The 27,179-nt window shown below is 34.7% G+C and overlaps 1 protein-coding gene across 1 annotated transcript; it reads left to right on the top strand.

The window, feature by feature from the left end:
- The first annotated feature begins 6 nt into the window (after positions 1-6).
- On the top strand, positions 7-25,059 carry vtd (RAD21 cohesin complex component verthandi). Its single transcript, XM_043212085.2, has 8 exons — positions 7-341; positions 399-689; positions 12,556-12,679; positions 20,143-20,322; positions 20,402-20,651; positions 20,710-21,454; positions 23,615-23,776; positions 24,857-25,059. The coding sequence occupies exons 1-8, from the start codon at positions 84-86 to the stop codon at positions 24,980-24,982; spliced, it is 2,136 nt and encodes a 711-aa protein (XP_043068020.1). The 5' UTR covers positions 7-83; the 3' UTR covers positions 24,983-25,059.
- The last annotated feature ends 2,120 nt before the right edge of the window (positions 25,060-27,179 follow it).

Below are 27,179 nucleotides of genomic sequence, written 5' to 3'. Positions count from 1 at the left end.
TTCTGTGCTATCGATTATTTCTATAATCGAGGATATGGAAGCAATATCAATTTTTATAAACAACCATTTTCGTATAAATTAAAATGTTTTATGAACATATTATATTGGCTAAGAAAGGTCCTTTGGCCAGGGTTTGGTTAGCTGCGCATTGGGATAAAAAAATAACAAAAGCCCATGTTTTTGAAACTAACATAGAGAAGTCTGTGGAAGGCATTTTGCAGCCGAAAGTAAAATTGGCGCTAAGGACATCTGGCCACTTGTTATTGGGTGTTGTACGAATCTATTCGAGAAAGGCGAAATACTTATTGGCAGATTGCAATGAAGCATTTGTCAAGATTAAGGTTTGTTTATTTTAACATTTATTTTTATATGTTTTCATCTAAATATGAATTTTCTAGATGGCATTTCGCCCAGGGATGGTTGACCTACCTGAAGGACATAGGGAAGCGAATGTTAATGCCATAACACTTCCAGAAGTTTTTCATGATTTTGATACAGCGTTGCCCGAGCTAAATGATATTGATATTGAAGCTCAATTCTCTATTAATCAATCCAGAGCTGACGAAATAACAATGAGAGAAGATTACGGCAGCTTGTCACTTTCCTTGCAGGATGACGGTTTTGGTGACATCGGCTTTGAATCGGAGACTCCAGAAGTGATGCGCGGTTCTTTGACTTCAAATATCAGTGTATGTACTATGCTTATGGTCTAATTATATTTGTAAAAATTTATAAAATTTATAAATTTATAATTTATTTATAAAATTTGTAGGTTAGCATAAAGAAGTACATTATTTTGTTAGAATTTGATTTTATTAATCAATATAACGTAATTAATTCTTGTTAGGAAGGGATATTTTCTTACCTCGATTCTAATTTTAGGGACAGCTCAAAACTTTTAATTTATACCCGGTACGCGTAGAATACAATTCGTGTAATTTAACCTAGAAAAGGAATCATCTCTGACCCCATAATATATAAACATACAGTGGCGAGCAAAATTAAGTGTATGTTCACGACTTTCGTCACCCATAAATTCATATTCACACAACCAAAAATTTTTTTTGTTTTCTATTAATTATTTAATTTTTAATAAACTCGAAAAAAAACTATGATGATGCAGATGAATTCGAGGAGACATTAATTAAAAACGAAAAAAACCCACATAAACTCAATTTTGCACGTATCAAAGAGTTTTAATTTCCAAAATAATATTATTATTTTGTCCAAAGAAGATTATTTGAGATGACTTCAGCGGCCAGGCATGTTATCTACCAAAATTTCTCTTATATCTTTAGGAAAACGTATCCATTCAGCTACAACACGCTCCCAAAGGTTGCTCCTGTTTGATGGACCTGTTTCGTACTGCCTGAGCCGTCTTTTCATGATTGACCAAAGATTTTCAATCGGATTGAGGACGGGACTTTGTGCTGGGCATTCCATTAATTTCTAAGGTTGCCTTCCAAACCATTCTTAACAATTTTCGAGGTGTGCTTCGGATCCCCATCTTGTTGAAAACCCATTTCTTTTTCGGATTAACCACATTTTTAAATAAAATTGGAAAGATTGGTCTGCAAGTTTTTTAGGTAGTCCTCTTTCTAATACCTTCTATTAACTGTAGAGGGCCAACATGCCACCATGTGAAGCATCCCCAAGCCATAATACTTCTACCACCACGTTTTACAGTTTGTTTTACATGGTATCATTGGATTCGATCTTTAGGTCTACACCAGCAATATTGCTTTCCAGACTGAAAAGTGTAAAATTTAGTCTCGTCAGACCAGATAACACGTTCAATCGTCAACGGTCCAATTTTTGTGTGCCCTTGCAAAATTCAATCGCGTTGTAAAATTTTTATCGGATAATGCAGGTTTTTTTTTCACACTTGCAATATATCCGATGTGTCGCAGCGTTTTTCTAGCAGTCCATTCGCTAAATTCTTGTTGATAGCCGAAGAAGCATCCTTTAGTGTTAGGAGCTTGTTCCTTCTCATTTCAGACATTTTTATGTTGTTTCAAACAGATGTTTCATATCTGTTGAAACAAATTTCATCCAAATCGGCCGATTTTTGGAGGACCCATAAAAACGAGATGTCTTTCAATGCCATCTTTGTTATAGGTGTTCGACAAACGTTTTACTCTGTGTTATTACTTTGTAATAAAATTTATAAAAAACAAGAAAGGAAAGCTAACTTCGGGCGGAGCCGAAGTTTATATACCCTTGCAGTTGAAACCGGATATATATCGCAAACATCGGATAAAGTTGGCCGATCCATATGAGAATATGATAATATAACCCAATTTATTATAATAACAAAATCGAAAAAAAAGTCCTCAACGACTTTCTTCAAAAAGATCCATATTCAGTTCATATTTCTACCAAAAACCATTTCCGATCGTTCAGTTATATGTCAGCTATAGGATATAGTCGGCCGGTCCTTATGAAATTTGGTAGGTTGGATCAACTGACCAAAAATAGAATCTGTACTAAATTCCAGCTTTCTATCTTCAAAAACACGAAAGTTGGGTAATTTCCGATCGTTCAGTTATATGGCAGCTATAGGACATAGTCGGCCGATCCGGGCCGTTCCGACTTATATACTGCGTGCAAAGGAAAGAAGAGTGTGTGCAAAGTTTCAAGACGATAGCACACTTTTGACCAAAATTATAATACCGTCTGCAAGGGTATAAAAATCGTTATAAAAAGGGAGTATGCGGAGTGAAAGGGGAGACTTCCGCTTATTACACATACATCAATGTTTTTTATTTTTTTTATAATATAAGAATAATTTAATTTTTTTGCGATCCAATAAATGATCGATTTGGCAAGAAAAAATCAAGATAAAATATATGTAGTCTAGAAACTAAACTTTGTTTTATTACCTGCTTTCTTGAGTTTCCTAATGTTAGCTGCGATAGAGTCATATTATCTTTTGCAGTTAAATGTGTTTTCACATCTATAAAAAGCTGAGCAGCTCTTTTATTTAAAACGCGCTCTTCAAACTGTTCATCCGTTTCATTTTCCATTTGCTCGTCATTTGGATTCTAAAAAAAAGAATAACATTTTTATTTTATTTTTTTAATGATGTTATGTGTTAAAAGTTAAATGTAAATTAGAGCATAATAAACGTATATGTTTATAAGGCAACGAATGCCATGAAGAGGTTTTTAAAAATTTTGGGCCTGCCGATGGAATTTTTTTATTAACTTTTTTATCTGACCCCGATGTGGAAATACAGACTGGAAATATACTGTGTAGCTGCAAGAACACACTAAAACAAGAAAGGAAATCTAACTTCGGTCCGAACCGAAGTTGATATACCCCTGCAGTTAAAACCGGATGTGTATCGCAAAAATCGGGTATAGATGGCCGATTATTATGGCTTCGACCTTTTAAAACAGGCGGAGGCGTTCCTCTGCTTACAATCCGGCCACCTTAAATGGGTTACGGAGCTCGTGAAAATGCCAACAACTACATAGTGTCTCAAACGGGCAAATAAAGTATTTGCATAGCACCTTCTTGGAGCTGGTTAGCTGTTTTCTTTGCGAACTTTATAAAAATAATTATTTAGTTTTTTATTTGACTCTAGATACAATACTGCATCGGATGTCAATTTAATCGGATGTTAATTGGTTTTATAATATTTTTGTCTGCATGCATTCCTTAATCTAAAAAGCCATTCACAAGTATTATCCCAGTACTTTTTTGGAACATATTTATTATTTTTATTGAGATTTATAGTGTTTTTTTTTTATTATGTCCTTAGCTGCGCTACATAAACTGTCAAGAGAGCTAATATTAATTTTGGAAAAATCTTTTATGACTTTTTCCGTTAAGGTTTTATGTAAGGTGATAGTGGAAGGAACATTTAATAACTCAATAATTATTGGAAAATGGTTACTGTTGGAGATTTTAGAGTTTGCAGTAGTCCAAATAGGAGAAAGGGAATTTGTATTAAGGGGAGGTTCTTTTGGATTTTTTTTTGAAAAAATCGATTTTTTTTTTTTAATAAAATGAAAGTTACATATGTGTAGAATATACGTGCCAAGGGATATTTCGATACGACGCGTATTTCTTAAGCTAGAGCGTTTCAAACATACCCATGATAACAAGAAAGCTATCTAAAGGCAAAATTTCTAAAAACTTTAAACGTGTTTTTCTCGGAACCATGTTTTTAAAGCTCTTGTCGCGCACAGGGCTCGTTCTATTGATCCGATTTCATTCAAAAAATGTTTAAAAGTACATACTTTTTTGTATGTCTTATACCTAAAATTGCCATAAAAAATTGTTTATTTATAATTTTTAAACGAGATCAAAGTAAAAAAAAAGAGAAAAAATGTCAATTTTTTTTTTAAACGTCCATGAAATTGGTTTATTTTTACCAAAATTAATTGTCGTTAGGTATAAGGCATAGGAAATTCCATCAATTTTAATAAATTATATACATTTCTAATTTAAGTTCACTACCAGCGGCCCTACACTCGACAAAGCAGAAAAATAGAGGTCTACGAGATCCGCCATTTAGAAGCCGCCATTTAGAATTTCCTGAATATTGAATATTTTTTTTAATCGTTAAGGGGGGAAATACAATTAAAAGGCCTAAAATGAGGCCTATCTTTGGGAGTGAATTGCAAGTAGGGAATTGAATGAATCTTAGCGATTCTTTTTGCATGTTATTAGGAAATTATTGGGCAATGAAAATCAGTCAAGTTTTTCGAAAAATATTGTAACTAAGCCCATTTATGATCAATAATGTGGAGTCGTGTTTTGGGGGATAAACTTTGCGCCGTGCAGTCTCCAGGCTCAGGATCACGTCTAAAACAAAAAACAGCAACTGGGCATTAAACTTAGAGGTACAGCGCACAACATGAATTATTTCATATGTAAAAAAATGGTTTTTCCATCAAAAAATTTGAAATTGAAAAAAATTAAAAAAAAAAACACTTTTTTTCGACTTAGTTCGTCAAAAAAACATGTTATAACAAATAATTAAAAAAAATCCTTTAATTCATGTTGTGGAGAATTTCATTTCAAACATAAAGAAAAAAACCGCATTCGATTGAAATGAAATCTCTGACCTGTACATTGCACGGCGACTTTGAAAACACGACTTTTCAGTAGAAGCGTTTAAAGTTTACCACTCACTAAAGTTTACCACTAGGGATGTCGGAAATATATCAAAATATCAATATATCGATATATTTTCTCTTAAAAAAATATTATTATCGGAATATTTTTTGGGCAAAAATAGTCGATAATAATATTTTTGAGTTGGTATTTCCGATATTTTATGTTTGGTCACTCCTAAGCCAGAAATTGGCATTAAGTTATCTTATCACGCCTGGAAGTTCGGTTCCATCTGAACGGTTGGCTTCTGCCATTAAATGTGTTGTCTGTGACTCCCGTAGTCGAATGACATACCAGCATATAACCGAAAGAGTTTTTTTAAAATCATTGAAGAAAGATTTTTTTTGTAATTTAGAGTAATTAGGAGCATTAAATACGAAAATTAAGTAATTAGCATTATTTAGAACATATTTCATGAATTAATTTTTTTAAAACTTTTTTTTTATATTATGTTTTTTTATAAATAAATTTGAATACAATGTCCTTAATAATTTTGTTATTTTTTATTTCAAAGAACTTAAATAAAAGTTGCTTGAGAGTGGGTATAAATATTTGTTGTTTTTTCAATTCACTTTTTAAATAAAAAATATGTCTTGTTTGCAGTTCATGGCGGATGACAACACATATTAAAACCTTTTTTTAAATTTAAAAATAACCTTTTTTCAGTTTTAGCTGACTATTAAAAATATCGAAAATACTCGATATATCGATTTTTTTTGGTGATGTTTCTGAATATTGCCGATTGATATTTTTTTCACAGCAAATATCATCAAGACGATATTTTTTCAAAAACCAACAACCCTGTTTACCACTGACACGCACTCACTAAATTGCGTATTACTTTGAAAATAAGTACCGGACAGCTTTATGCTTTTAAAGGCTTATTCCCAGACATATTTAGAGTACATTAAGATAAAAAAAAGTTTTCGAAAAAAATAAATTTTTAATTGTATTTCCCCCCTTAATAAACAACGAATCAAAAGTTTAAAAGCATAAGTTTCGTATGTCTTTTCATTTTCCCGCAATCCATTCTCAAAGTTTGCTTAATTTTCGGAAAAATCCAAAAGAACCTCCCCTTAACAAAGGAAACGTCAGGAGCTGAACTGGAAGTAGGGTTAGTGGAATAGGTGCGAGAATACAAAACACAGTTTTCGTTAAGTTTTTTTCGTTAATACAAAAAAAAACTGTGGATAAAAGTACTTCCTCCACTGCCATACCTTTGTTGTCCTGAATGAGGCTGCCCCATATGGGCGATTTGGCATTAATATCGCCCACCACTAACGACCATTGAGTTTAGCAGCTATAGACATAGTTTCCTTGAGCCCTGCTTTAAAATCATTTATGCTCAAATTAGGTGGGGCATAGACGCTGAATATGTTAAAGTTGTGCATAAGGTTTTTAGTTGATATACCCATAGATTCGATTTTTGAGTTAAGACTTAAGATTTTAAGTCCCCCATAACCATCCTCACGAGGCTTGCAAATGAAATTATAGTTTGCTAGACTACACATGGCATTATCTACTACCCAAATTTTAGAAAGAATGGCAATGTCAATATTATTATTAACTAGAAAAAGTTCCAACAACTGTTTGTTATTTTGAGAAGTTAAGCTTTGAGAAGTTATACTCAAGTATTTTTATAGGCTTAATCATGATGAAAGATTATTTTTAATTTTTTAATATCGATTTCAGAGTTGGCTTTGCCTATAATATCCTTTAAGGATTCGAGATAAGATCTGGTATTACCTGAGTAATAATGTAATCTCATCTTTTTTTAAGGCTGAGTTCTGATAAGAACTGGCTGAAGGTGGGAAAGAGCTAGAATCAGCCGGATGGTTGGAAAGAGGAGCCCCTTGAAGAGGAACAAATCTTTCCTCAAGACATATTTCATGGTCTTTAATAATTTGTTTCCAGTTGGACATCTTGCGACTTTCTACCTTCGATGGACTTGTTTTTATAATTTTTAGCTATTTTGTTGTAGGGTAAATATTTGTGAATAGATTCAGCAGCTAATTTGGTGTTACCCTGCAAAACCGGGGTGGCAGAATTGTTGGGGCAGATCTTTTCCGTGCCGGACATTCAAGGGTGGTAGCGGTGTGGGAGAAGTGGCAGTTTATACATTTAAGTGTCGTACATGTCTCTTCTCTTGGATGAGAAAGGGAACAATTGCGACACTTCTCTTCAGTCTGCTTACAGTGCAGCAAAATACCCAAATCTGAAGCACCTAAAACATTGGCTAAAAGGAACATAAGATTCCACTTTAACCTTTGTATAAAGGATATCAATTTCCTCTGGATTCTGGGAACCTTCAAAAATAATCTTAACCCTGGACGTGGGGATAAATTCTTTGTTTTCATTTTTTCTATTAACTCTAATGATTTCGTGAATGGGCACTGGTGATAAAATAAATTCTTTTAAATCGTCAGTACTAAATTTAATTGGAATTTGAAAAATAATTCCAGTCTTGAAAATGAAATGCTTAAGAATTTTGGGGTCGTAGCCCTCTTTTTTTAGATCAGAATTTAATAAATCATTAGCCTACTTCAAAAAACGTGTTCTGGCGTAAGCATTATCCTTGGCCCTGGCGCTATTTGAGCACTTTTGAGTCTGCCTGGTATGTCCCTCCACAAGTCTTCCGTTGATGCGAGGAAAACATCAACCGGCCTTTTATTAGTGATCGAATGGAATGAGTTGTTATATTTGGATGTGGCTAATAAGATGCAGTCTACGGCGTTACTTCTGCCCTTATAAATTTTGGGACATCTAACCAGCTCCAAGAGGGTGCTATGCAAACATTTTATTTGCATAGACACTATGCATAGAACCGTTTGAGACACTATGTAGTTGTTGGCATTTTCACGAGCTCCGTACCCCATTTAAGGTGGCCGGATTGTAAGCAAGGGGCGCCTCCGCCTGTTTTAAAAGGTCGAAGCCAATAATTCCGTCAAATGGGGACAGATTCGGTACTATAAAAAATGTGGTCTTGATATTGAAGACCAAGACAATGCAGGCCGAGAGATGCTACTTGGCGGACGCAATATTCCACTACTTAATGACGAACAACAAATTATTTATTTGATTTGTTTTTGATGCATCAGGTTGAATTACGATTATAAAAATCGCTTTGGCCAATGAATCTTCTTTGCAGCAACTTTACTGGGTGGAGACAGGACAGCCCATTCAATTAAGCAGTCATTGAACATTCAAAATAATCCAAATTAGGCAAAATTAGATTATTTCACAAAAAAAAATATATATAATAATAACATTAAGCCATAAATTTGGGCTTTTAAACCGAAGTGCATTGTAACTTTTGAGGCAGCGAAGGCCGCTTGTCTCCAGGAGATATATGATTCTGTTAAACCCGAGAATTCTGGGAAGCAGTTCACAGCATCCAATGGCTCGTTGCATTGGAAGTTATCTAAAATCTGAATTTCGTCATAGGCTCTAGCTTGTGGCGCCCGATTTGCGGAATTTTGTGGTGAATCACGCACCTCCCCAACCTGGGCTGCATGTGCGTCTGATTTGCCAGGGTTCTGCTGACGGCAGCGTCGATTAAGCTCCTAAGCTGTTCGGGTTCTATCGTATTTAATTCTTCAGGGCCGAAATATTAGGCTTCGCCAGTGAAGCTCAAACTAGCTCCTCACCCCCCGATTTTGAGTCGATCGAATACTTTCTACAGCTCCTATGCTGACTGAATGGTTCAGTCATGAGCCTTTATATTGAAAGCGCACATACACGGAAAGGCGTTCATATGAATGGCTCTGAGCAGTGGGTAAATAAAGAACAACAAAGCAAGTCATGCGTCATGTCCAGGGCCGTAGCTAGAGCCTCGGGGGCCCTGGGGCAACAAGTAAATTTGGGGCCCCCTTTTTGCCGGAAGTCTTTTGCCCCGGCGGGGCCCAGGTAGCAGCTTAATTTCTTTTAATTTATTGTTTATTTGCCACCAGGGCTCGTTAATTCGTTTAAAGTGCAAGGGTATATCAACTTCGGCTCCGCCCTAAGTTAGCTTAAGATGCTTTTTAATTTTTTTATATTTGATTAGGCAGTTTAGGAGACCAGTTTTTGTGACATAAATTAATAACTCAATATCGGAGCAAGATATTTGACTTTTTTTTTTGATATATCATAGAAAATATTGGGCGTGGCACGCCTTTAACAATGTATACAGTTCTAAAAAGAAAGTCCATGTAAAGCATTAAAAAAAATATTAAATACACTTATAAAATAACCTATCAGAGGTTGTGGGGCTGTTTGAGTACATACAAAAAATGGGTCAAAGCAATTTTGTACACCCCCAAATTTTCAAGTTATTGTTAAAAAACAGTTTTTCGGTCATTTTTGCTCTTAAAAATTCCTAAACTGACTTTTCTAATTTTTGTCGTTTTTTCGGTCTTTGTCGCCATTTTCTTTGTCGGTACAACTTACAAGAAATGGTATCATTTTGTGTAATTTTACTAGCGCTTGGGAGAAAAAATGTGATAGATACCACAACCTCTGATAGGTCATTTTATAAGTGTATTTTCACTGTTACATTGAGTATGAGAAGACATATATTTTCCCTGTTAGAAAAAGTCTAGCTCTTCGATCTCCAACTCAATATTATATTGAAGTATATTGAAAGATTATTGAATTTGAAAGAATCAGGAGCTTTCATCCTCACCCGCCGTGGTGTCATCGGGATTTGATGAGCCGAGCCCTCTAATAGGTCCAAAACCTCTAATGGAAGACATATTTTCTTCTGTCGCTGTATTCTTCTAACCAAATTCACTGGCGAAATGATCGGATCAGAAGTATCTGTAGCTCGCTGAAATACGTCTGGACTACGAGACTCTGCAGCGTGCCTTCTGAGAGATATATTGCCCTTCGCATTTATAACAGTTTTTGAATTTAGCCAAACTGTGTGATTCCGACGCAACTGAAATTAGAAGAGCACCTCTTCCACATTTTCGTCAAGCGGTAGAACAATTTTTTTCTCGCTTGGTCTACGATATCGCTGTACTCTTCAAAATTCACTCCTGAGATGGAATCTTTAATAAAATGAAAGACAGCATTCTCTTTTGCGACTTTTCTTTTTGCTTCGAACCACTTCGCAAACAAATCTGTGTTTGCCAAATTAAGCTAATGTCCTACAAATGAAAAATTCTCGCAAGTCAAAAAGTGGTATTTTAAATTACATTCATTCGAACAAAAATTTAATTTTTTATTATGCACGACTGAAGATTGGTGAATTTGCAATGCGTTACACTGAAACTTATTTTAATTTTCCGACTTTCAGAAAATGGGTTTTCGTCACAAAAACTGGTCGAGTTCCCCATAGTGCAGTGGTTGACACAGTACATTAATATGTCTTTAATGCATAAGTATTAGTAATGAATAGCAGAAAGTAGGCTGCGAGAATGACGTTTCTTACGTTGATACCAGTAGTCAGCACGAAACTATCTCTCGGGCATATGAAATTTCTCTACCCGAGCTCGGCAACACACACACATAAATGTATAAATAATGCGTTAAAATCATATCAATGTATTGCGTGAGCAGAAAAAACCAATGAGCGTTTTTTTATTTCATTTTTCGTTAATTCAAAAGTTTGAATGGGCACTAAAATAGTGCATTTTATATTAAATAAAGGATTTAAAGCAAAAGTTCTTATTAACTAATATTAATATTAATTGCCTATTTTAAATATATTTTCAATACATTCTGAGATTCAAATCAAAATAATTTGGGAAAATATTGAAAATACTTCAAAATTTTGGTCAGAAATGAAGATGTATCGGGATTGCAGGCAACCTCTATGAGGACATGGTGACATGGTGGTTTGCTCTCAGCCTGCTTTCATTGCCATGGCCAAATGCTGAGGTAGAGAGAGTTTTAAGCCAAGTAAACTTAATGAAAACCAAAATTAGGAACCGTTTAGAGGTAAATACATTTAATGCCATTTTGGCCATGTACAGCTGTGTTCATAATAATAGCAGTGCAGTAGCAACGTAGTAAAAGAACGGTAATTTTTGCATTTTCCTTTTAGTTAGTTGATCGCTTGGTGATTATTTTTGTAAAAGGAAGAGAGGTTCAAAGGAAGAGAGGAATGTCATAGTTCAGCTTAGGAAGCTGGGAAAACCCCATAAAAAATCCAAGATTTGGTAAATTGTTCTGCCAAAATGGTATCCAATGCCATTAATTATGAGGGGAAGGCCGAAACACGTGGGTCCAAACGAAAAACCACCGATATTGAGGGCCGAATGAAAGCGCGCTTCAGCAAAGCGAATCCTTTTGTATCTTCTAGGGATGTAAAAGAGGAGCTAAAGTTGTAGATCAGCGACGTCACCATTCGCCGTCGATTAGTAAATGAAAATTTAAATGCGAGAAGCTCCCAAAAGGTGCCATTACTTGGTAAAAGGCATATCCAAGCTCGATTGGAGTTTGCCAAAAGCCATTTGAACTGGCCAGTAACGAAATGGCGCAATATTCTTTGGATAGATGAGTCCAAACTGGTCTCGTTTGGTGGGACAGGCTCCAGACAGTATGTCCGACGACCCCAAAACACTGAGAACCACCCAACCACACTTTTAAGACCGTTATGCACGGTGGCCCTAAAATATTGATATGGGCTTGTTTTTCGTAAAGCGGCGTGGTCCCATACATATGATCGATGGGATCATGGACCAAGACGTCTATGTCGACATACTCAAAAAAGTAGTGCTTTCTTATGCACAAGGCTTTACGACAAAATATTAGTTTATATTTATCATTTTTGTTATTTTTTTAAAGTTTTTTTTAAGATTTGATGAATTTTTTAGTTTTTTTTGGTAACACTGCTATTATTATGAACAATAGCAAATGAAAATTTTGTCGATATTATTTTGATATTATCTATATTTTCGAAATAAATGGAGTAACTAGACTGAAACAAATGTGAACATAATTAAAAATAAATATATTATGTGTATGTATACCAATTTTGTCCCATTTTGGCGTTTATACTACAATTAATCGATCTTAAACATTTTTTTTTCATGACATGTGTCATGAGCACTGCTATTTTTATGAACACAGCTGTATACTTTCTTCATATTCGGATTACGTCGCCACAAATTATGTTGTCATAATTATAACTATAACTAATAAATAATAAAAAATACAATTTCTGTGAACAAACTTTTTGTCCTTTTTTCTATCCTTTTTTAAATTTGTTCATCCTATTTTTCCTGTTTTTTTCTCAATGTGTCGTTTTTTTCGAAAAAATATTGTTATTACATGTATAATTAAATATGTGTTAAAAAAATAAGGTACAAAATTAAATTTTCTATCTTTTGATGGGCCAAAGGCACAAATTCACAAAATAACATTAAAAACGGCTTCAATATGAGCCCCTTATATAATCAAGTTTGTTAACATTGTTTTTAAATTTTGTATTTTGTCTTTTAGGATAAACTTTTTGATTCCGCATGTCTAGAAAATATAGAGTCATTGGATCCGCAACCAACCGAAGATCCGACAGAGTTATCCGAGCATCGATTAGATGGTGATGGTTTTGGAGATTCTTTTGGACGTAAGTGTAAATTTACATTTCAAAATAAAATATATTGCAATTATTGCAAATATGAAAAACCTATTTTTGTCTGCCAATGGTTTTGAAAAGAGTATTTAGATAGAAAACTATCGTAATCGTAAACAAAAATTTTTCTGCCATTTTAAAGTTAAAAAAAAATGATTATATTTAAAAATTTTAAAATAAAAAATTTATTTCCATTTTGAAAATTTATAAATTCTTTCATAAAAATATTTACATCCATTTAAATGTCGAAAGTGTGCACTTAAGAATAAGTCATCTCCGAGTATACATACTCTTTATCAGGATCACCTCTCGAGACGAATCCGAGACGGATTATGTCCGTTTGTCTTTCTGTCTGACTTTTCACACAGTCTTATCTTCTCTGGAAGCAGTATATATGTAAGAAGGAACGGCCGGGATCGGCCATTTTTCTAAAAGTCTTGTGTTTTATACTTTTTTTAATCATTTTTTTAAATTAGTTAATCTTAAAAAAATTTAGAGTCTATTGAGATTTGAATATTTATTACTAAGATGTATTCAGGGTGCACCAGGGGAAGTCACAGGTATGGGCGTATATTGTGCTTTATGGATGTTTGTGTTTGGGAAGTTCCAAAACTAAAACCATGGTCAATGCATTATCCAAAGAGTATATCTAAAGCAGAGGTCGGCACGGCCCTATCTCGGGGGCATAGGAAATTTCTCTGCCCAAGCTCTGCCACACACACACAGTATGCATGTGTGAAACGTCATGCTTACAGCCTACTTTCTGCTATTCGTTACTAACACTAATGCGGTAAAATCATATCAATGTATTGGGGTGCCGACCACTGATCTAAAGCCTTAAGGCAGCCAAAAGTTAGCTATGTACACCGGACTTATATTAAATTGCTATGAAGAGATAGTAGAGCGGGTCTTAATGGGCCCCTTAATTTGTTATTATTTTAGAGGCTGACACCTTGTAACAAATTAAATATGCAAGTATTGTGAATTCTGGCCTTCTCCTGGTCCAGGTATTTTTAATTTTTACACCCGGTACTCGTAGAGTACAAGGGTATATTATAGTAGTGCCCTCCTAGTACATTCCCTCCCGCCCCTACAAATTGCGAATTGTTTTTAGCAACAGTACAGGAAGCTGTTTTGAAAAATCTGCCGATTTTTAGAGTTCAAAATTTCAATCAATCACTTCTGTCTCCAAAACAAAAATCACGTTGTAGAGCCGTTCCTTAATATTTTTAAAACATTTTTTGATTCCAAACTGTTGCAAGGGCTAAACTATACCTAAATATCAAAATTTAGCTAAATAAATTTTTAGAGTTATACACATCCCTACTAAATCGGTAGTAATGACGTAGGAAGTAGTGGGGATTTGGTCTTTTTTCGCCCAATCGCGAAATTATTGAAAAAATTATTTTTCTGGGAATCCATACTGTTAAAGTTTAAACATTATAGGTTAGTTAAATTGTGGGTGGAAGAGATGAGTACCGGGTAAAATTTAGTCGCGAAACTCAATTATAGCCGTCCTTTTTTGTTTTAATTTTATAATGGTGCAACTTCGGCATCCTTTATTTGATCTGTCTGCTGGGCATATGTGTTTGTCCTTTATTTTCTTGCGACATATTTATTGTAGTCATCATTGTTTCTTATTTCTGCAAGTCTCATTTCTATAAGATTTCGGACAAGAGCGAGCGCAGTAAGTAGGCAATATGGAATGCTTTTCAATCATAGTTTCTTTTTCTTGATAAAGTGATCTTTATATTCCTTGAACGAGCACATTTTGCGATGTATTTGTTAGTTATTTAAACAATAGATTTTTGCAGTACATACTTGCTTTCCTAAGCCGCAGCCTAAAAAAATAGGGTAGTCTGAAGGAGGCTTTGATGCCTAGTTGTTGGCAGTATACTTCTTTATTGTGTGTGGATAACGTACTCTGTAGGTCCGAATTGAATGACCCATTTATAGCTTATTGCGTAAACTTAGTTTATAGGGTACATAATGCGCAGTGAAAAGAAAAGGACGTTAAAAGGGATGGTCCATACTTTTATTTTCCATTGATGTGATTTTTCCTCTCTCATTGCATTTAAATTTGTCTGCTTAATAGAAACTAGTCCTGGATTTGGATGGATGAGTGTGGCGCAGGATTGATGCTAAAAGGTCCGCGTTAAGTTACCAAACGTTTTCGGGTAGCTGCAATTAAGGGGTTATATACAGTTGTACTGCGCAAAAAAAATGGAATTTTATCGATTTTTTTTTTTACACTATTTTTTTTTAAAGTATTTATGAAAAATGTTTTACCGACGTTGTTTAGTACATGTTTCTGGGTACTTAATTAAATTTTTTCATAAAAAATATTACATAATAATAATGTTATTGCCGAATTCCCGGATCGTCTTTTTTCGATGGTGTCTTGCGGTGGACATGATATCCCAAAAAGGGTTCGTCTGAAATCCAAAATTCAAAAAAATGTAGCTGGTATTGTACTGTCAAGTCCGTGAACGAGGGATTTTAAAAAATTTTGATTAAAAAACAAGAAAGGAAAGCTAACTTCGGTCGGAGCCGAAGTTGATATACCCTTGCAGTTAAAACCGGATATATATCGCAAACATCGGATATAGTTGGCCGATCCTAATGAAATTTGGTAGGTTAGATGAACTGACCAAAAATAGAATCTGTATTAAATTCCAGCTTTCTATTTTTAAAAACACGCAAGTTGGGTCATTTCCGATCGTTCAGTTATATGGCAGCTATAGGATATAGTCGGCTGATCCTTATGAAATTTGGCACGTCGTAATTTTTTGCCAAAGATAGCTCTCATGTCAAATTTGAACTCTCTAACTCTAAAAACACCAAAGTTATACCATTTCCGATCAATCAGTTATATGGCAGCTATAGGATATAGTCGACCGATCCCGGTCGTTCCGACTTATATACTGCGTGCAAAGAAAAGAAGGGTGTGTGCAAAGTTTCAAGTCGATAGCTTTAAAACTGAGAGACTAGTTCGCGTAGAAACAGACAGACGGACAGACGGACAGACGCAAAGAAGGACAGACGGAAAGAAGGACAGACGGACAGACGGAAAGAAGGACAGACGGACAGACGGACATGCTCATATCAACTCAGGAGGTGATCCTGATCAAGAATATATATACTTTATAGGGTCGGAGATGTCTCCTTCACTGCGTTGCACACTTTTGGACAAAATTATAATACCCTCTGCAAGGGTATAAAAATAGCGACGGTTTTAACAAAAAATGTACTTTTTCAAGGTATAAGATTTTCCATTTTTATGCTTTAAAAAAGGAGTTTTCAAAAAAAATAAATAAGTGGTCAAAATTTGGAGTTGATTGGATTAGTACTTTTTTAGAAATCATGTCCACCGCAAAGGTAATTTCGAAAAATCAAGATTCTGAGATAATCGCGTTTAAAGTTTCAAGTTTGTTCGAGTTTTTCGTGCAGGTAGTGCGCTATAAATAGCTACAACTTCCTTTCTAATGATCCGATCGTTATGAATTTTTGTGAGAGTATTCTCAACAGTATATACTTAAAGAATACGCAATAAAAAAATCGATTTTTTCATCTATCACAACTGTATATAACCCCTTAATGTTCACTATTCCCAAGTAAATTCTGTTTGATTTTGGGGTGGGAGTTAATTTATTAGATCAACTTTGATTCAAATGGTTTGGGCCATATACATATGTACATATGTAATGATAGACTGAGGGGTTAAGAACGAAGTAAAGACGGGGGCCCCTTACTATGGGGCCAACGATCACATGGCCTTAAGGGGTTATATACAGTTGTACCGCGCAAAAATAAGGATTTTTATCGATTTTTTTTTGACACCATAGAAAATTTTTATGAAAAATGTTTTACCGACGTTGTTTAGTACATGTTTCCGGGTATTTAATTAAATTTTTTCATAAAAAAATATTACATAACAAAAATGTTATAGCCGAATTCCCTGATCGTCTTTTTTCGATGGTGTCTTGCGGTGGATAAGATTTCTCGAAAACGGTTCATCCGAAATCCAAAATTCAAAAAAGTTTAGTTAGTATATTGTATTGTCTAGTCCGTGAACGAGGGATTTTTAAAAATTTTGTAAAAAAAAAAAATGGCGACGTTTTTAACAAAAAATGTACTTTTTCAACGTATAAGATTTTCGTTTTTTGTGCTTTAAAAAAGGAGTTTTCAAAAAAATTGAAAATCCCTCGTTCACGGACTAGCTAATATCATAATAAATAATTGGTCAAAATTTGGTGTTGATCGGATTAGTAGTTTTTTAGTAATCGTGTCCACCGCAAAGGTAATTTCCCAAAAAAAAGATTCTGAGATAATCGCGTTTAAAGTTTCAAGTTTGTTCAAGTTTTATATGCAGATAGTGCGCTATAAATAGCTACAGCTTCGGTTCTAATGCTCCGATCGTTATGAATTTTTGTAAGAGTATTCCCAATAAAATATACTTAAAGAATATGCAATAAAAAAAAATCGATTTTTTCATGTATCACAACTGTATATAACCCCTTAAATAATATCAGTAAACCAAAAGAGATTTTTCACACAATTTTTTTATTTTGTTACAGCCCTAGGTCAGTTCCCTCACCGCTCTCAAAAACCAGAGAAAAATGAATATGTCGGACGTTTTAAAGGCTTGATAAAATAAAATTGTCAATATGCGTTTACGTTGCAGCCAGATAAATTAAATATTTGTATTTTATCAAAAATTTTATTTCATATTTTCAAGATGTCCTAGATGTCTTATCTTTCAAGATAAGACTACATTCATTTAAGGGGACCCCCCCCATTCTCGATTTTAAATTTTGACGATTTTCAATGGGCTGGCAAATGAACATAAATTATTTTTTAGGGTTGTAACTGTGCTTACATATATTACGACACAAAAAGGAAGAAAATCATTTCACAGAATTTTTTTTTGTTTTGTTTTTGTTGTTGTTTTTTGTGATCAAAGAAAAGCCCTTCTTTTCGGCGGCGCATGTGATTTCCGCTCACTGGAACATCTGAATCCAAAAATTCCAACGGGATTAGAAAAAGTACATGTTTGGCTCTCGTATGAACTAGGATTATTAACTTCGCTCAAAAATTAACAAAATGGTGGACCTTTGAAATTTTTTTTTTGGAAATTTCCATTTTTTTCAGCCACAAATCGAGTTAAAAAGTAAGGAAGATCTTCACCGATTCGATTTATCCTAGTTCATACGAGAGCTATATATGTATAGAATAACGTGTTAAAATTTGGAACCGATTGGATTAATAGTTTTTGAGTAACCTCATGCGCCAGTCGTAAAAACACTGTTTCGAGAAAAACGCGTTTAAAGTTTTGAGATGGCTCTCGCCGTCGCCTGAGGCTTCCACCATAAATCGGCTATATCTTTAAGAGTTTTTGAAATTTTTACTTGAAATTTTCAGGGAACATTCTTGAATAGTTACAAGTTCGAATTAAATTAAAAAAAAAAAATCGATTTTTTAAAACCTTAAGGGGACCCCCCCCATTCTCGATTTTAAATTTTGACGATTTTCGTTGGGAATGAGGGGTTTCCAATGAAGAGGACTAAACACTCCATAACCCAGTGTAAATATTAAGGTTAATTCCTTTAATAGACACACGAACTTACTACAAGTCCCACTGATTCGACTGTATATGAAATATTTTAAATTTAAATTCTTTCCGGTTAAATCCGTTAACATTTAAAGATATTAAAAAACGCCAATAATTTTCTTGTCAAACCATGTGTTTCTTTCTGTTAGGAAACCCACCACACCCCCACCCACCCTATCTATATTTTCCACGAAAAAAACCCAATTTTTGTGAAAATTTTTTTTAGTGCGAAATTTTTTTTTTTCCTTTCCTTTTTTTTCTGCCAAACTGTCGACTTAAAGCGATGAAATTCCTCTTCGTAGAACATTTTTTTTTTGTAAGAAGCTATGCAATATTTCTCATAGAATAATAAATGGCTTTTATAAAAAGTGAAGACCTTTTTATAATCTGGCAGAGGATATTGTTATTTTGGTCAAAAGTGTGCAACGCAGTGAAGAAAACGTCTCCGACCCTATAAAGTATATATATTCTTGATCAGGATCACCTCTTAAATTGATATGAGCATGCCGGTCTATCTGTTTCTACGAAAACTAATCTCTCAGTTTTAAAGCTATCTCTAAGTTTTAAAAGCTATCTCTAAGTTTTTCTTTGCACGCAGTATAAAAGTGAGAACGGATGACTATATCCTATAGCTGCCATATACATGATTATTCGTTTGCTGATCGATTGACCCTAAGTTAGATTTCCTTTTTTTTTTTAATTGCAAAATATTTAAACTGTGTTTTTAAATAGAATTATATTTATTTTAAACCCCCTTGTGAAGTTTACCATAATATTTTGCATCAGTGTATCGACATGAATTGCTCAAAAATATTTTCACACAAATGTATGGTGAATTTTTGTATGAGTAAGAAAGTTTGGGGCCCATAGCCTAGTGGGTAGTGTAGCTGCACGCTAAGCGTTGGGTCGTGGGTTGGAACCCCACTCATGGCAATCATGACCTCCAAAGTTTTTCGGCTTCATTATGCTTAGTGGTCTCTTTTCCGATGCTACTAAACATGTGAGGTCGAAAAACGGTATTCCCAGATATCGACAGGTGGCAGCCCCACCTCTGGGATAGGTTGCACCTGGCTAATCACCGGATCAACCGAATAACAACTGATTAACGAAACTAATACAAGAAGAGAAGAAAACAACCAAACCCCATTTCCTAGAAATATCCCGGAAGAACATCAGCTGGGACACAATAAAGCAAAAAACAGCGGAAAAATAAAATAAAAAAAAAAAAAAAAAAAAAAAAAAAGTTAGGTGGAGAGCCCTTGTAGAGGCCCTAAGCTCCCAAGAGGACTAATAACAAAAAAAAAAAAAAAAAAAAAAAAAAAAAAAAAAAAAAAACCGAAAGCTTGCTCTGCCGTGTGCAGGGCTTGGGTACCCCAGCTCTAGATTGATTGCCAATAATAGTGATTGATTGATGACAATATTGTTGGAGAATGGGAAATCACTAAACCCAGTCTTGTTTCGCACCCTAAAGTGATATTTAAGCGAATTTTAAGTCAACATATTTTGTAAAGGCAACCCTGATAGATTCTAAAAAAAAAAATATTCTGTTGCATACTTTTGTGTTGCTATGAATTCTTAGATATAAATTACCGACAAAAAACGTTGGCATCAAAACCTTTTTAAAATTCTTTCTTGAACTGGCGCTACCGAAATAGGTTATACTTGGGTGCGGGAGGAGAATATATCAAGAATATACCTTAATTTTCTTAGATTGAGATAGTTTCTTACTTCCCGTTTTTTTCCTTCTTGTGCTGCACCACGAGTGGGTATAAAAATCTCCGATTTTATGTTTTAAAATTGTATTTAAATTTTTATTTATGTAAAATTTTCTTAAAAATAATTTTAGAGCCGGAACTTTTTGAAGACGATTTATTTGGAGAGTTGCCACAACCACCTGATCACGGAATTAAAGAAACAGCCGAAACTCATGATGCTGATAATTCTGACGATGAAGTTGTTGATAATTTTAATAACATTCCTTCTCCTGCAACATCTCCTGCTCCTTCTATTGTTTATGATAAAGGAGGTATGTTATACAATTTTTTTTTCAGCGTAATAAATAATAAAACTTACATTTTGTTTTTTTTTTTTTTTTTTTTTTTTAGAAAATACTGCTAGTGACAATGCCGATGTTTCTATTAATGTGCCATTGAATGAGACAGTTCAAACTGAGGATGAAGGATTTGCATTAGCGCCTATTGACGCAACAATTTACAAAGGCGTTACAAGAGCCAAACGTAAAAGAAAACTTATTATTGATGAAGTGAAGAATATTTCTGGAGAAGAAATGAAGGCTCAATTAGCTGATACGTCTGATATTTTAACAACTCTTGATTTGGCTCCACCCACAAAAAGGTATTGTTCGATTTTTTTTTTTTTTTACAAAATGTAATAACATAAGTTTTGTTTTCAGGCTAATGTATTGGAAAGAAACAGGAGGGGTCGAAAAGCTTTTTTCCCTACCATCAAGGTCTATACCAGCGAGGTCATTACTAAATAACTATAATAGGCAATTGTTTTCACATTCGACAGTATTGGAGGACTTTACATGTGTTGCGCCTCTTGAAATCCTTGCGCTAGAATTTTGTGCACAAGAAAACGAAACATCATTAATTATTTTCAATAAAAAAGGACGAAAAAGAAAGAATGAACTTAGTACGAATATAATTTCTGACCATGTAGCAGATACACTTATTCAAAGCTGGGAAGCTCCTGAAGCCGTAAGAGAACATCAAAAGTCATTGGGTCTATCTGTCTTATCATTGGATATTGCAACTAAGGATCATGAAAGTATTTCTTGCCAAAATGATACAAATATATTTGATAATATTCGTAGTCCTGAGTTATTACCTTTCAACGATATGGAACAGTTTTCATCAATAAATGAAATTCCGTTAACTCCAAGGAATTCAAATCATGATGATGATTTTAATCACGGAGACTCAACCCCTGCAGGATTGGATCACGGTCAAGTTACTCCGCAGCATACAAGTTTTTGCGACCTTGACAATGTTCCCCATCCACCTTCCGACCAAATAAGTTCTATATTGAAAGAATCTTTAGACAGACCACTAATGGTTGAAAATTTGTTTGATAAAAATACAAACATTACTTCAAAGGATTGGAATAACTATGAAGTATCAAATTATGTTGTTCAGGTAAGACATTTTTAAAATCTTTATTTACAAACTTTTACAAAATTACAAATTTCTATGCATAATTTTTCCTATCCTTGGGTTCATTCTAACCAACAAATTGGTCCCCTTACCTAGATTTAGCGGTTTGTCTGCTGCTGGGAAATTTGCATTCCAGATAGTTATGATAGATTTCAGACTTAAAAATCAGTAGTCAAATTGCTGAAGTTATTATGTAAGTGCTGAAGAATCCGGTTGCCTCATCATTTTTACAAGATCTTTGACCGTTTTTACCTTCTCAAATTGGTTACATTGTATTGATTGCTTGTAAATAACTATTAAACGATTTTAATACACTTGCAGAGGGTATAATAATTTTGGTCAAAAGTGTGCAGTCAAGGAGACATCTCCGACCCTATAAAGTATATACATATATTCTTGATCAAGATCACTTCCTGAGTTGATATAAGCATGTCCGTCTGTCCGTCCATCTGTCCGTCCGTCTGTCTGTTTCTACGCAAACTAGTCTCTCAGTTTTAAATCTATCGTCTTGAAACTTTGCACACACCCTTCTTTCCTTTGCACGCAGTATATAAGTCGGATCGGCCGACTATGTCCTATAGCTGCCATATAACTGATTGATGTGACTGATTGATTGATGAACTGAACTTTGGTGTTTTTAGAGTTAGAGAGATCCAATTTCACGTAAAATATGTCGCGCGGAAATATTGCGGGATTGGCTGGTCCGTATCGCTGGTCTCGGGATTAGTCGATAAAGTCAGCGGCTCTCAGCGGGCACTCAAATGTGATGGGTTTGTCGTCTGGACACGAGCTTCCGGCATAAAGCTGCGTCAGCAAAATGCCAGTCACGAAGAATTGGACTCTTGTCCGGTTAACTTAGTTGACTACTCCACTTTTGCTGGCCGGTCGTTGATGATGGCGGTACCCTCATCTACGTGAGTTACCGGTTGTAAGTCGCTTGCCTGGAGTTCACAATGAGCGACTCTTCCTGCATGGAGATCTCTGGTACATGCGCTTTCTGTTGCTAGTTGGCAAAACCGCTTTTACATCTGCGTGATAGACCGAATATCTATTTTTTTCGCGGTGCGACTATTAATAGTGTCAGTTAACTGATTCATTTTCACCAGCACTTTAGTAATGGTTTCTATTTCTTTATTTTTTGAATTTAAAATTGAGTTAAATCTATTTAGTAAACTAAGAAAAATGGTGAATAAAAATAAGTGCCAAGTGGATAAAGAATGAAAATAGTTTTTAAAAGAAAAATGAGTCGAGTGGATCGCTTAAAGCTGTCACTTTAGGTTGTCTTTGTGGACTACCCTCTCCTTTATGAGAACCATGGTCCCCAGGTGTGCTTCATCAGTTTTCTCCTTAATCAAGGCGTAAGTTAGTTTCCAAGCCTTCGTTTTGACTTTACCAGGACTTTTGTACCTACTTCAAAAAACGTGTTCTGGCGTAAGCATTCTCCTTGGCCCTGGCGCTATTTGAGCACTTTTGAGTCTGCCTGGTATGTCCCTCCACAAGTCTTCCGTTGATGCGAGGAAAACATCAACCGGCCTTTTATTAGTGATCGAATGGAAAGAGTTGTTATATTTGGATGTGGCTAATAAGATGCAGTCTACGGCGTTACTTCTGCCCTTATAAATTTAGGGGCATCTAACCAGCTCCAAGAGGGTGCTATGCAAACACTTTATTTGCATAGACACTATGCATAGACCCGTTTGAGACACTATGTAGTTGTTGGCATTTTCACGAGCTCCGTACCCCATTTAAGGTGGCCGGATTGTAAGCAGAGGGACGCCTCCGCCTGTTTTAAAAGGTCGAAGCCATAATAATCGGCCATCTATACCCGATTTTTGCGATACACATCCGGTTTTAACTGCAGGGGTATATCAACTTCGGTTCGGACCGAAGTTAGATTTCCTTTCTTGTTTTAGTGTGTTCTTGCAGCTACACAGTATATTTCCAGTCTGTATTTCCACATCGGGGTCAGATAAAAAAGTTAATAAAAAAATTCCATCGGCAGGCCCAAAATTTTTAAAAACCTCTGCATGGCATTCGTTGCCTTATAAACATATACGTTTATTATGCTCTAATTAACATTTAACTTTTAACACATAACATCATTAAAAAAATAAAATAAAAATGTTATGTCTTTTTTTTTAGAATCCAAATGACGAGCAAATGGAAAATGAAACGGATGAACAGTTTGAAGAGCGCGTTTTAAATAAAAGAGCTGCTCAGCTTTTTATAGATGTGAAAACACATTTAACTGCAAAAGATAATATGACTCTATCGCAGCTAACATTAGGAAACTCAAGAAAGCAGGTAATAAAAAAAAAAGTTTAGTTTCTAGACTACATATATTTTATCTTGATTTTTTCTTGCCAAATCAATCATTTATTGGATCGCAAAAAAATTAAATTATTCTTATATTATAAAAAAAATAAAAAACATTGGTGTATGTGTAATAAGCGGAAGTCTCCCCTTTCACTCCACATACTCCCTTTTTATAACGATTTTTATACCCTTGCAGAGGGTATTATAATTTTGGTCAAAAGTGTGCAACGCAGTGAAGGAGACATCTCTGACCCTATAAAGTATATATATTCTTGATCAGGATCACCTCCTGAGTTGATATAAGCATGTCCGTCTGTCTGTCTGTCCGTCTTTCTGTCTGTTTCTACGCGAATTAGTCTCTCAGTTTTAAAGCTATCGTCTTGAAACTTTGCACACACCCCTCTTTCCTTTGCACGCAGTATATAAGTCGGAACGGTCGGGATCGACCGACTATATCCTATAGCTGCCATATAACTGATTGATCGGAAATGGTATAACTTTGCGGTTTTTAGAGTTAGAGCGTTCAAATTTGACACGAGAGCTATTTTTGCCAAAACATTACGACATGCCAAATTTTATAAGGATCGGCCGACTATATCCTATAGCTGCCATATAACTGAACGATCGAAAATGACCCAACTTTCTTGTTTTTAGAAAGAAAGATAGAAAGCTGAAACTTAGTACAGATTCTATTTTTGGTCAGTTGATCCAACCTACCAAATTTCATTAGGATCGGCCGTCTATATCCTATAGCTGCCATATAACTGAACGATCGGAAATGGTATTTGGTAGAAAAATCAATTTTCGTATTTTTGAAGATAGAAGATTGGTACTTTTTTTTTTTAGATTTTTTATTTTAAATAATTGGTTTTATTATGATGTTATCATAAGGATCGGCCAACTATATCCGATGTTTGCGATATATATCCGGTTTTAACTGCAAGGGTATATAAACTCCGGCTCCGCCCGAAGTTAGCTTTCCTTTCTTGTTTATTTTAAATTTACCAATGCCTAAGCCGTCTCTTGTTAAAATTTTTTATATTTACTAACAACAAATTTATTTTTCAGGCTGCTCAAAAATTTTATTCCCTTCTTGTCTTAAAGAAATTTAAGGTCCTTCACATTATTCAATCGTCACCCTATGCCGATATTGGAATTATGCGAGGACCAACATTCGAAAATCCCAAAATATAATGCATTAGGGATAATATTTATATAACAAATATAATAAGAATAAAATATATATATATTTAATAGATTATTACGAGAAACATTTTTATTTGTGTTTTTATTGTAACAACGGAATAAATAAAATATATTTCTTTATTTTTAGAACATAGAAAATTTCGGCATATCTCTCACTTGCTAAATGGGAATTTCCTGGGGTCGCAAATGTACGTTTAAACGAGAAACCCTACAGGCTAGACCGTGCTCAGATTATTGCAACACCTTAACATGGATTATTCCTTCCAGTAAGATTCGCATGGATTAACATCCATGAAGCTTGAAAATTTCTGTAAATTTCTGAATCCACTTTGAATTAAACTCTGACACATCCGAGCTTTCGAGTGAGAATTTATATGCTAGATATTATGATCTCAGAGTCTGCAGGGATGGGTCGAGGTATGATCGATAGTTTCTTCCTCTTCTTCGTTCCTACATAGCGTCAGTAGTTGTTATGGGGTGAATTCAGTAGTGCTGTTACTTGTACTGGTGAGAACTAGAGGGTCGTGTAGTAAAGAGATGGAGTGTCCGGGTTAAAGGGGTTGTGATGAGTTTCTCTCAGAGCTTGCAAAAATATGTTCATCTTTTGAAAGTGTTCGAAAAAAATCGATCATGTCGGAACACTTATAAAATCGTGTCTGAACAAAAAAATTAGGGGTTTATTCTATTTAGTTGTGTCACAAAAATATTTAATCTTCAGAAATTTTTTAGAACAAAAAAAATAAAGGTGCTTTTAGGTATACTTCTGATACTTTAAAGATGATTTTGTAAATATTTCAAAAAATTGTAACCGTTTCCGGTAGCAGTATACATTTTTTGTCTACGCCAGTGTTGCCCAAGCTCTGCATACGGGAGAGAAAACTCCCATACCAATCCAAAAATTCATCAATACATTAGTGCGAGAATTTTTTTTCCATGTGGGTGCACTGAAAAAACAAATTATAGTAAAATTTACAAGGGGTTTAAAAATATGAATGTAATAAAAAATATATTTTATTACAGCAATTAAAAAAAGGACCTACATTTTTTACAACAGCTTATTATTATACTATGACAATTATTTTTATTGTTTTTTCCAGAGCTTGTAAATAACTGTCAACCGTTTTTTTTCTTGCGCTCTCGTTGCGAGCAGAACCGAAAAAGTTCATACTCTCTCGCTCTCGCTCTGAGCAAGAGACTTTTGCTGTCCTTAATTCTGTTTTCTGTTGAGCGCTTTTCGTTGAGCCTTTTTATTTCGGTCGTTTAATGAGCAGTGCGTGAAGAGCGGAACGAGAAACGCTCGCACAAAGAGAGTCAGCAAAAGACCGATTGACCGAAAAACTCAATCCAAACGGTCTTTTCATTTACTTTCGTTGTTGTTGCTTTCGTAATTATTATGTTTTTACTGCAAAAGGAATGCAAAAAAAGTTTCAGACAATGTTGTTTTTAGATTTTTTTTTTTATTTTATATCTTATATTCATATTTTTTGTAAAATTTTTTATATTTATGTGTTAAGCTTAACAACTAGTAAGGAGTTTAAATTTTCTGCGCTAATCGAACTTCTTCGTTCACTTAAAATAAAATGTAGGGCTGAGAATGCCCGTTCGACGGAGACTTGCGTTGCAGGTGTAGCCAGCACAACCTGCGCTAGTGCACTTATATGCGGCATCCTAAGTTTCAAATCATTGAAAAAATCCAATATGTTGCAATTTAATGGCAAGCGACCAAATGTTACGTCGAAGTTTTCAATGTCAGCATAAATTTTGGATAGTTTTGTAGAAACTGGATCTTCTTTGTTTTCCGAAACTGTCTGAAAATCGTCCAAAAATGCCGAGAACAGGGACTTCTCTTCAGATGAGGATGCGGTTGAAATTGACGAGGCAGTGGAAGCAAACATCTCTTCATGCACAGGAGTTTCGAGCGCTGCAACATTTCATGTTTGTGCCTTTAATAATAAAGCGATAATAAGTATAAAATGTATTTTGGATTTTAGTTTAGTACAAGTATTAGTTTTTGACGAAGACAATTTTAATTAGAGTGTCAAACCTACAACATAAACAAAACAGGACCCACATTTCAAACATTCTACGACATACGGCTTACTTTTTTCAACTCATGTAAACGAAAAGCAGTTTTTTTTAAATTAGCCTTTGCTAAGGATTTTTGATTAGTCGACAACATACAATT

Source organism: Drosophila bipectinata, chromosome 3L (genome assembly GCF_030179905.1).
Source record: "Drosophila bipectinata strain 14024-0381.07 chromosome 3L, DbipHiC1v2, whole genome shotgun sequence".
Lineage (NCBI taxonomy): Eukaryota > Metazoa > Arthropoda > Insecta > Diptera > Drosophilidae > Drosophila > Drosophila bipectinata.
The sequence above is the reverse complement of the archived record's forward strand: the minus strand, read 5'-3'. Positions and strand labels throughout refer to the sequence as shown.

Coding starts and splice junctions, on each gene's coding strand:
- vtd (XM_043212085.2), top strand. CDS start 84: ATGTTTTATGAACATATTATATTGGCTAAGAAAGGTCCTTTGGCCAGG. Junction 690..12,555: donor CTTTGACTTCAAATATCAGT/GTATGTACTATG, acceptor TTTGTCTTTTAG/GATAAACTTTTTGATTCCGC. Junction 20,652..20,709: donor TTGGCTCCACCCACAAAAAG/GTATTGTTCGAT, acceptor TTTTGTTTTCAG/GCTAATGTATTGGAAAGAAA.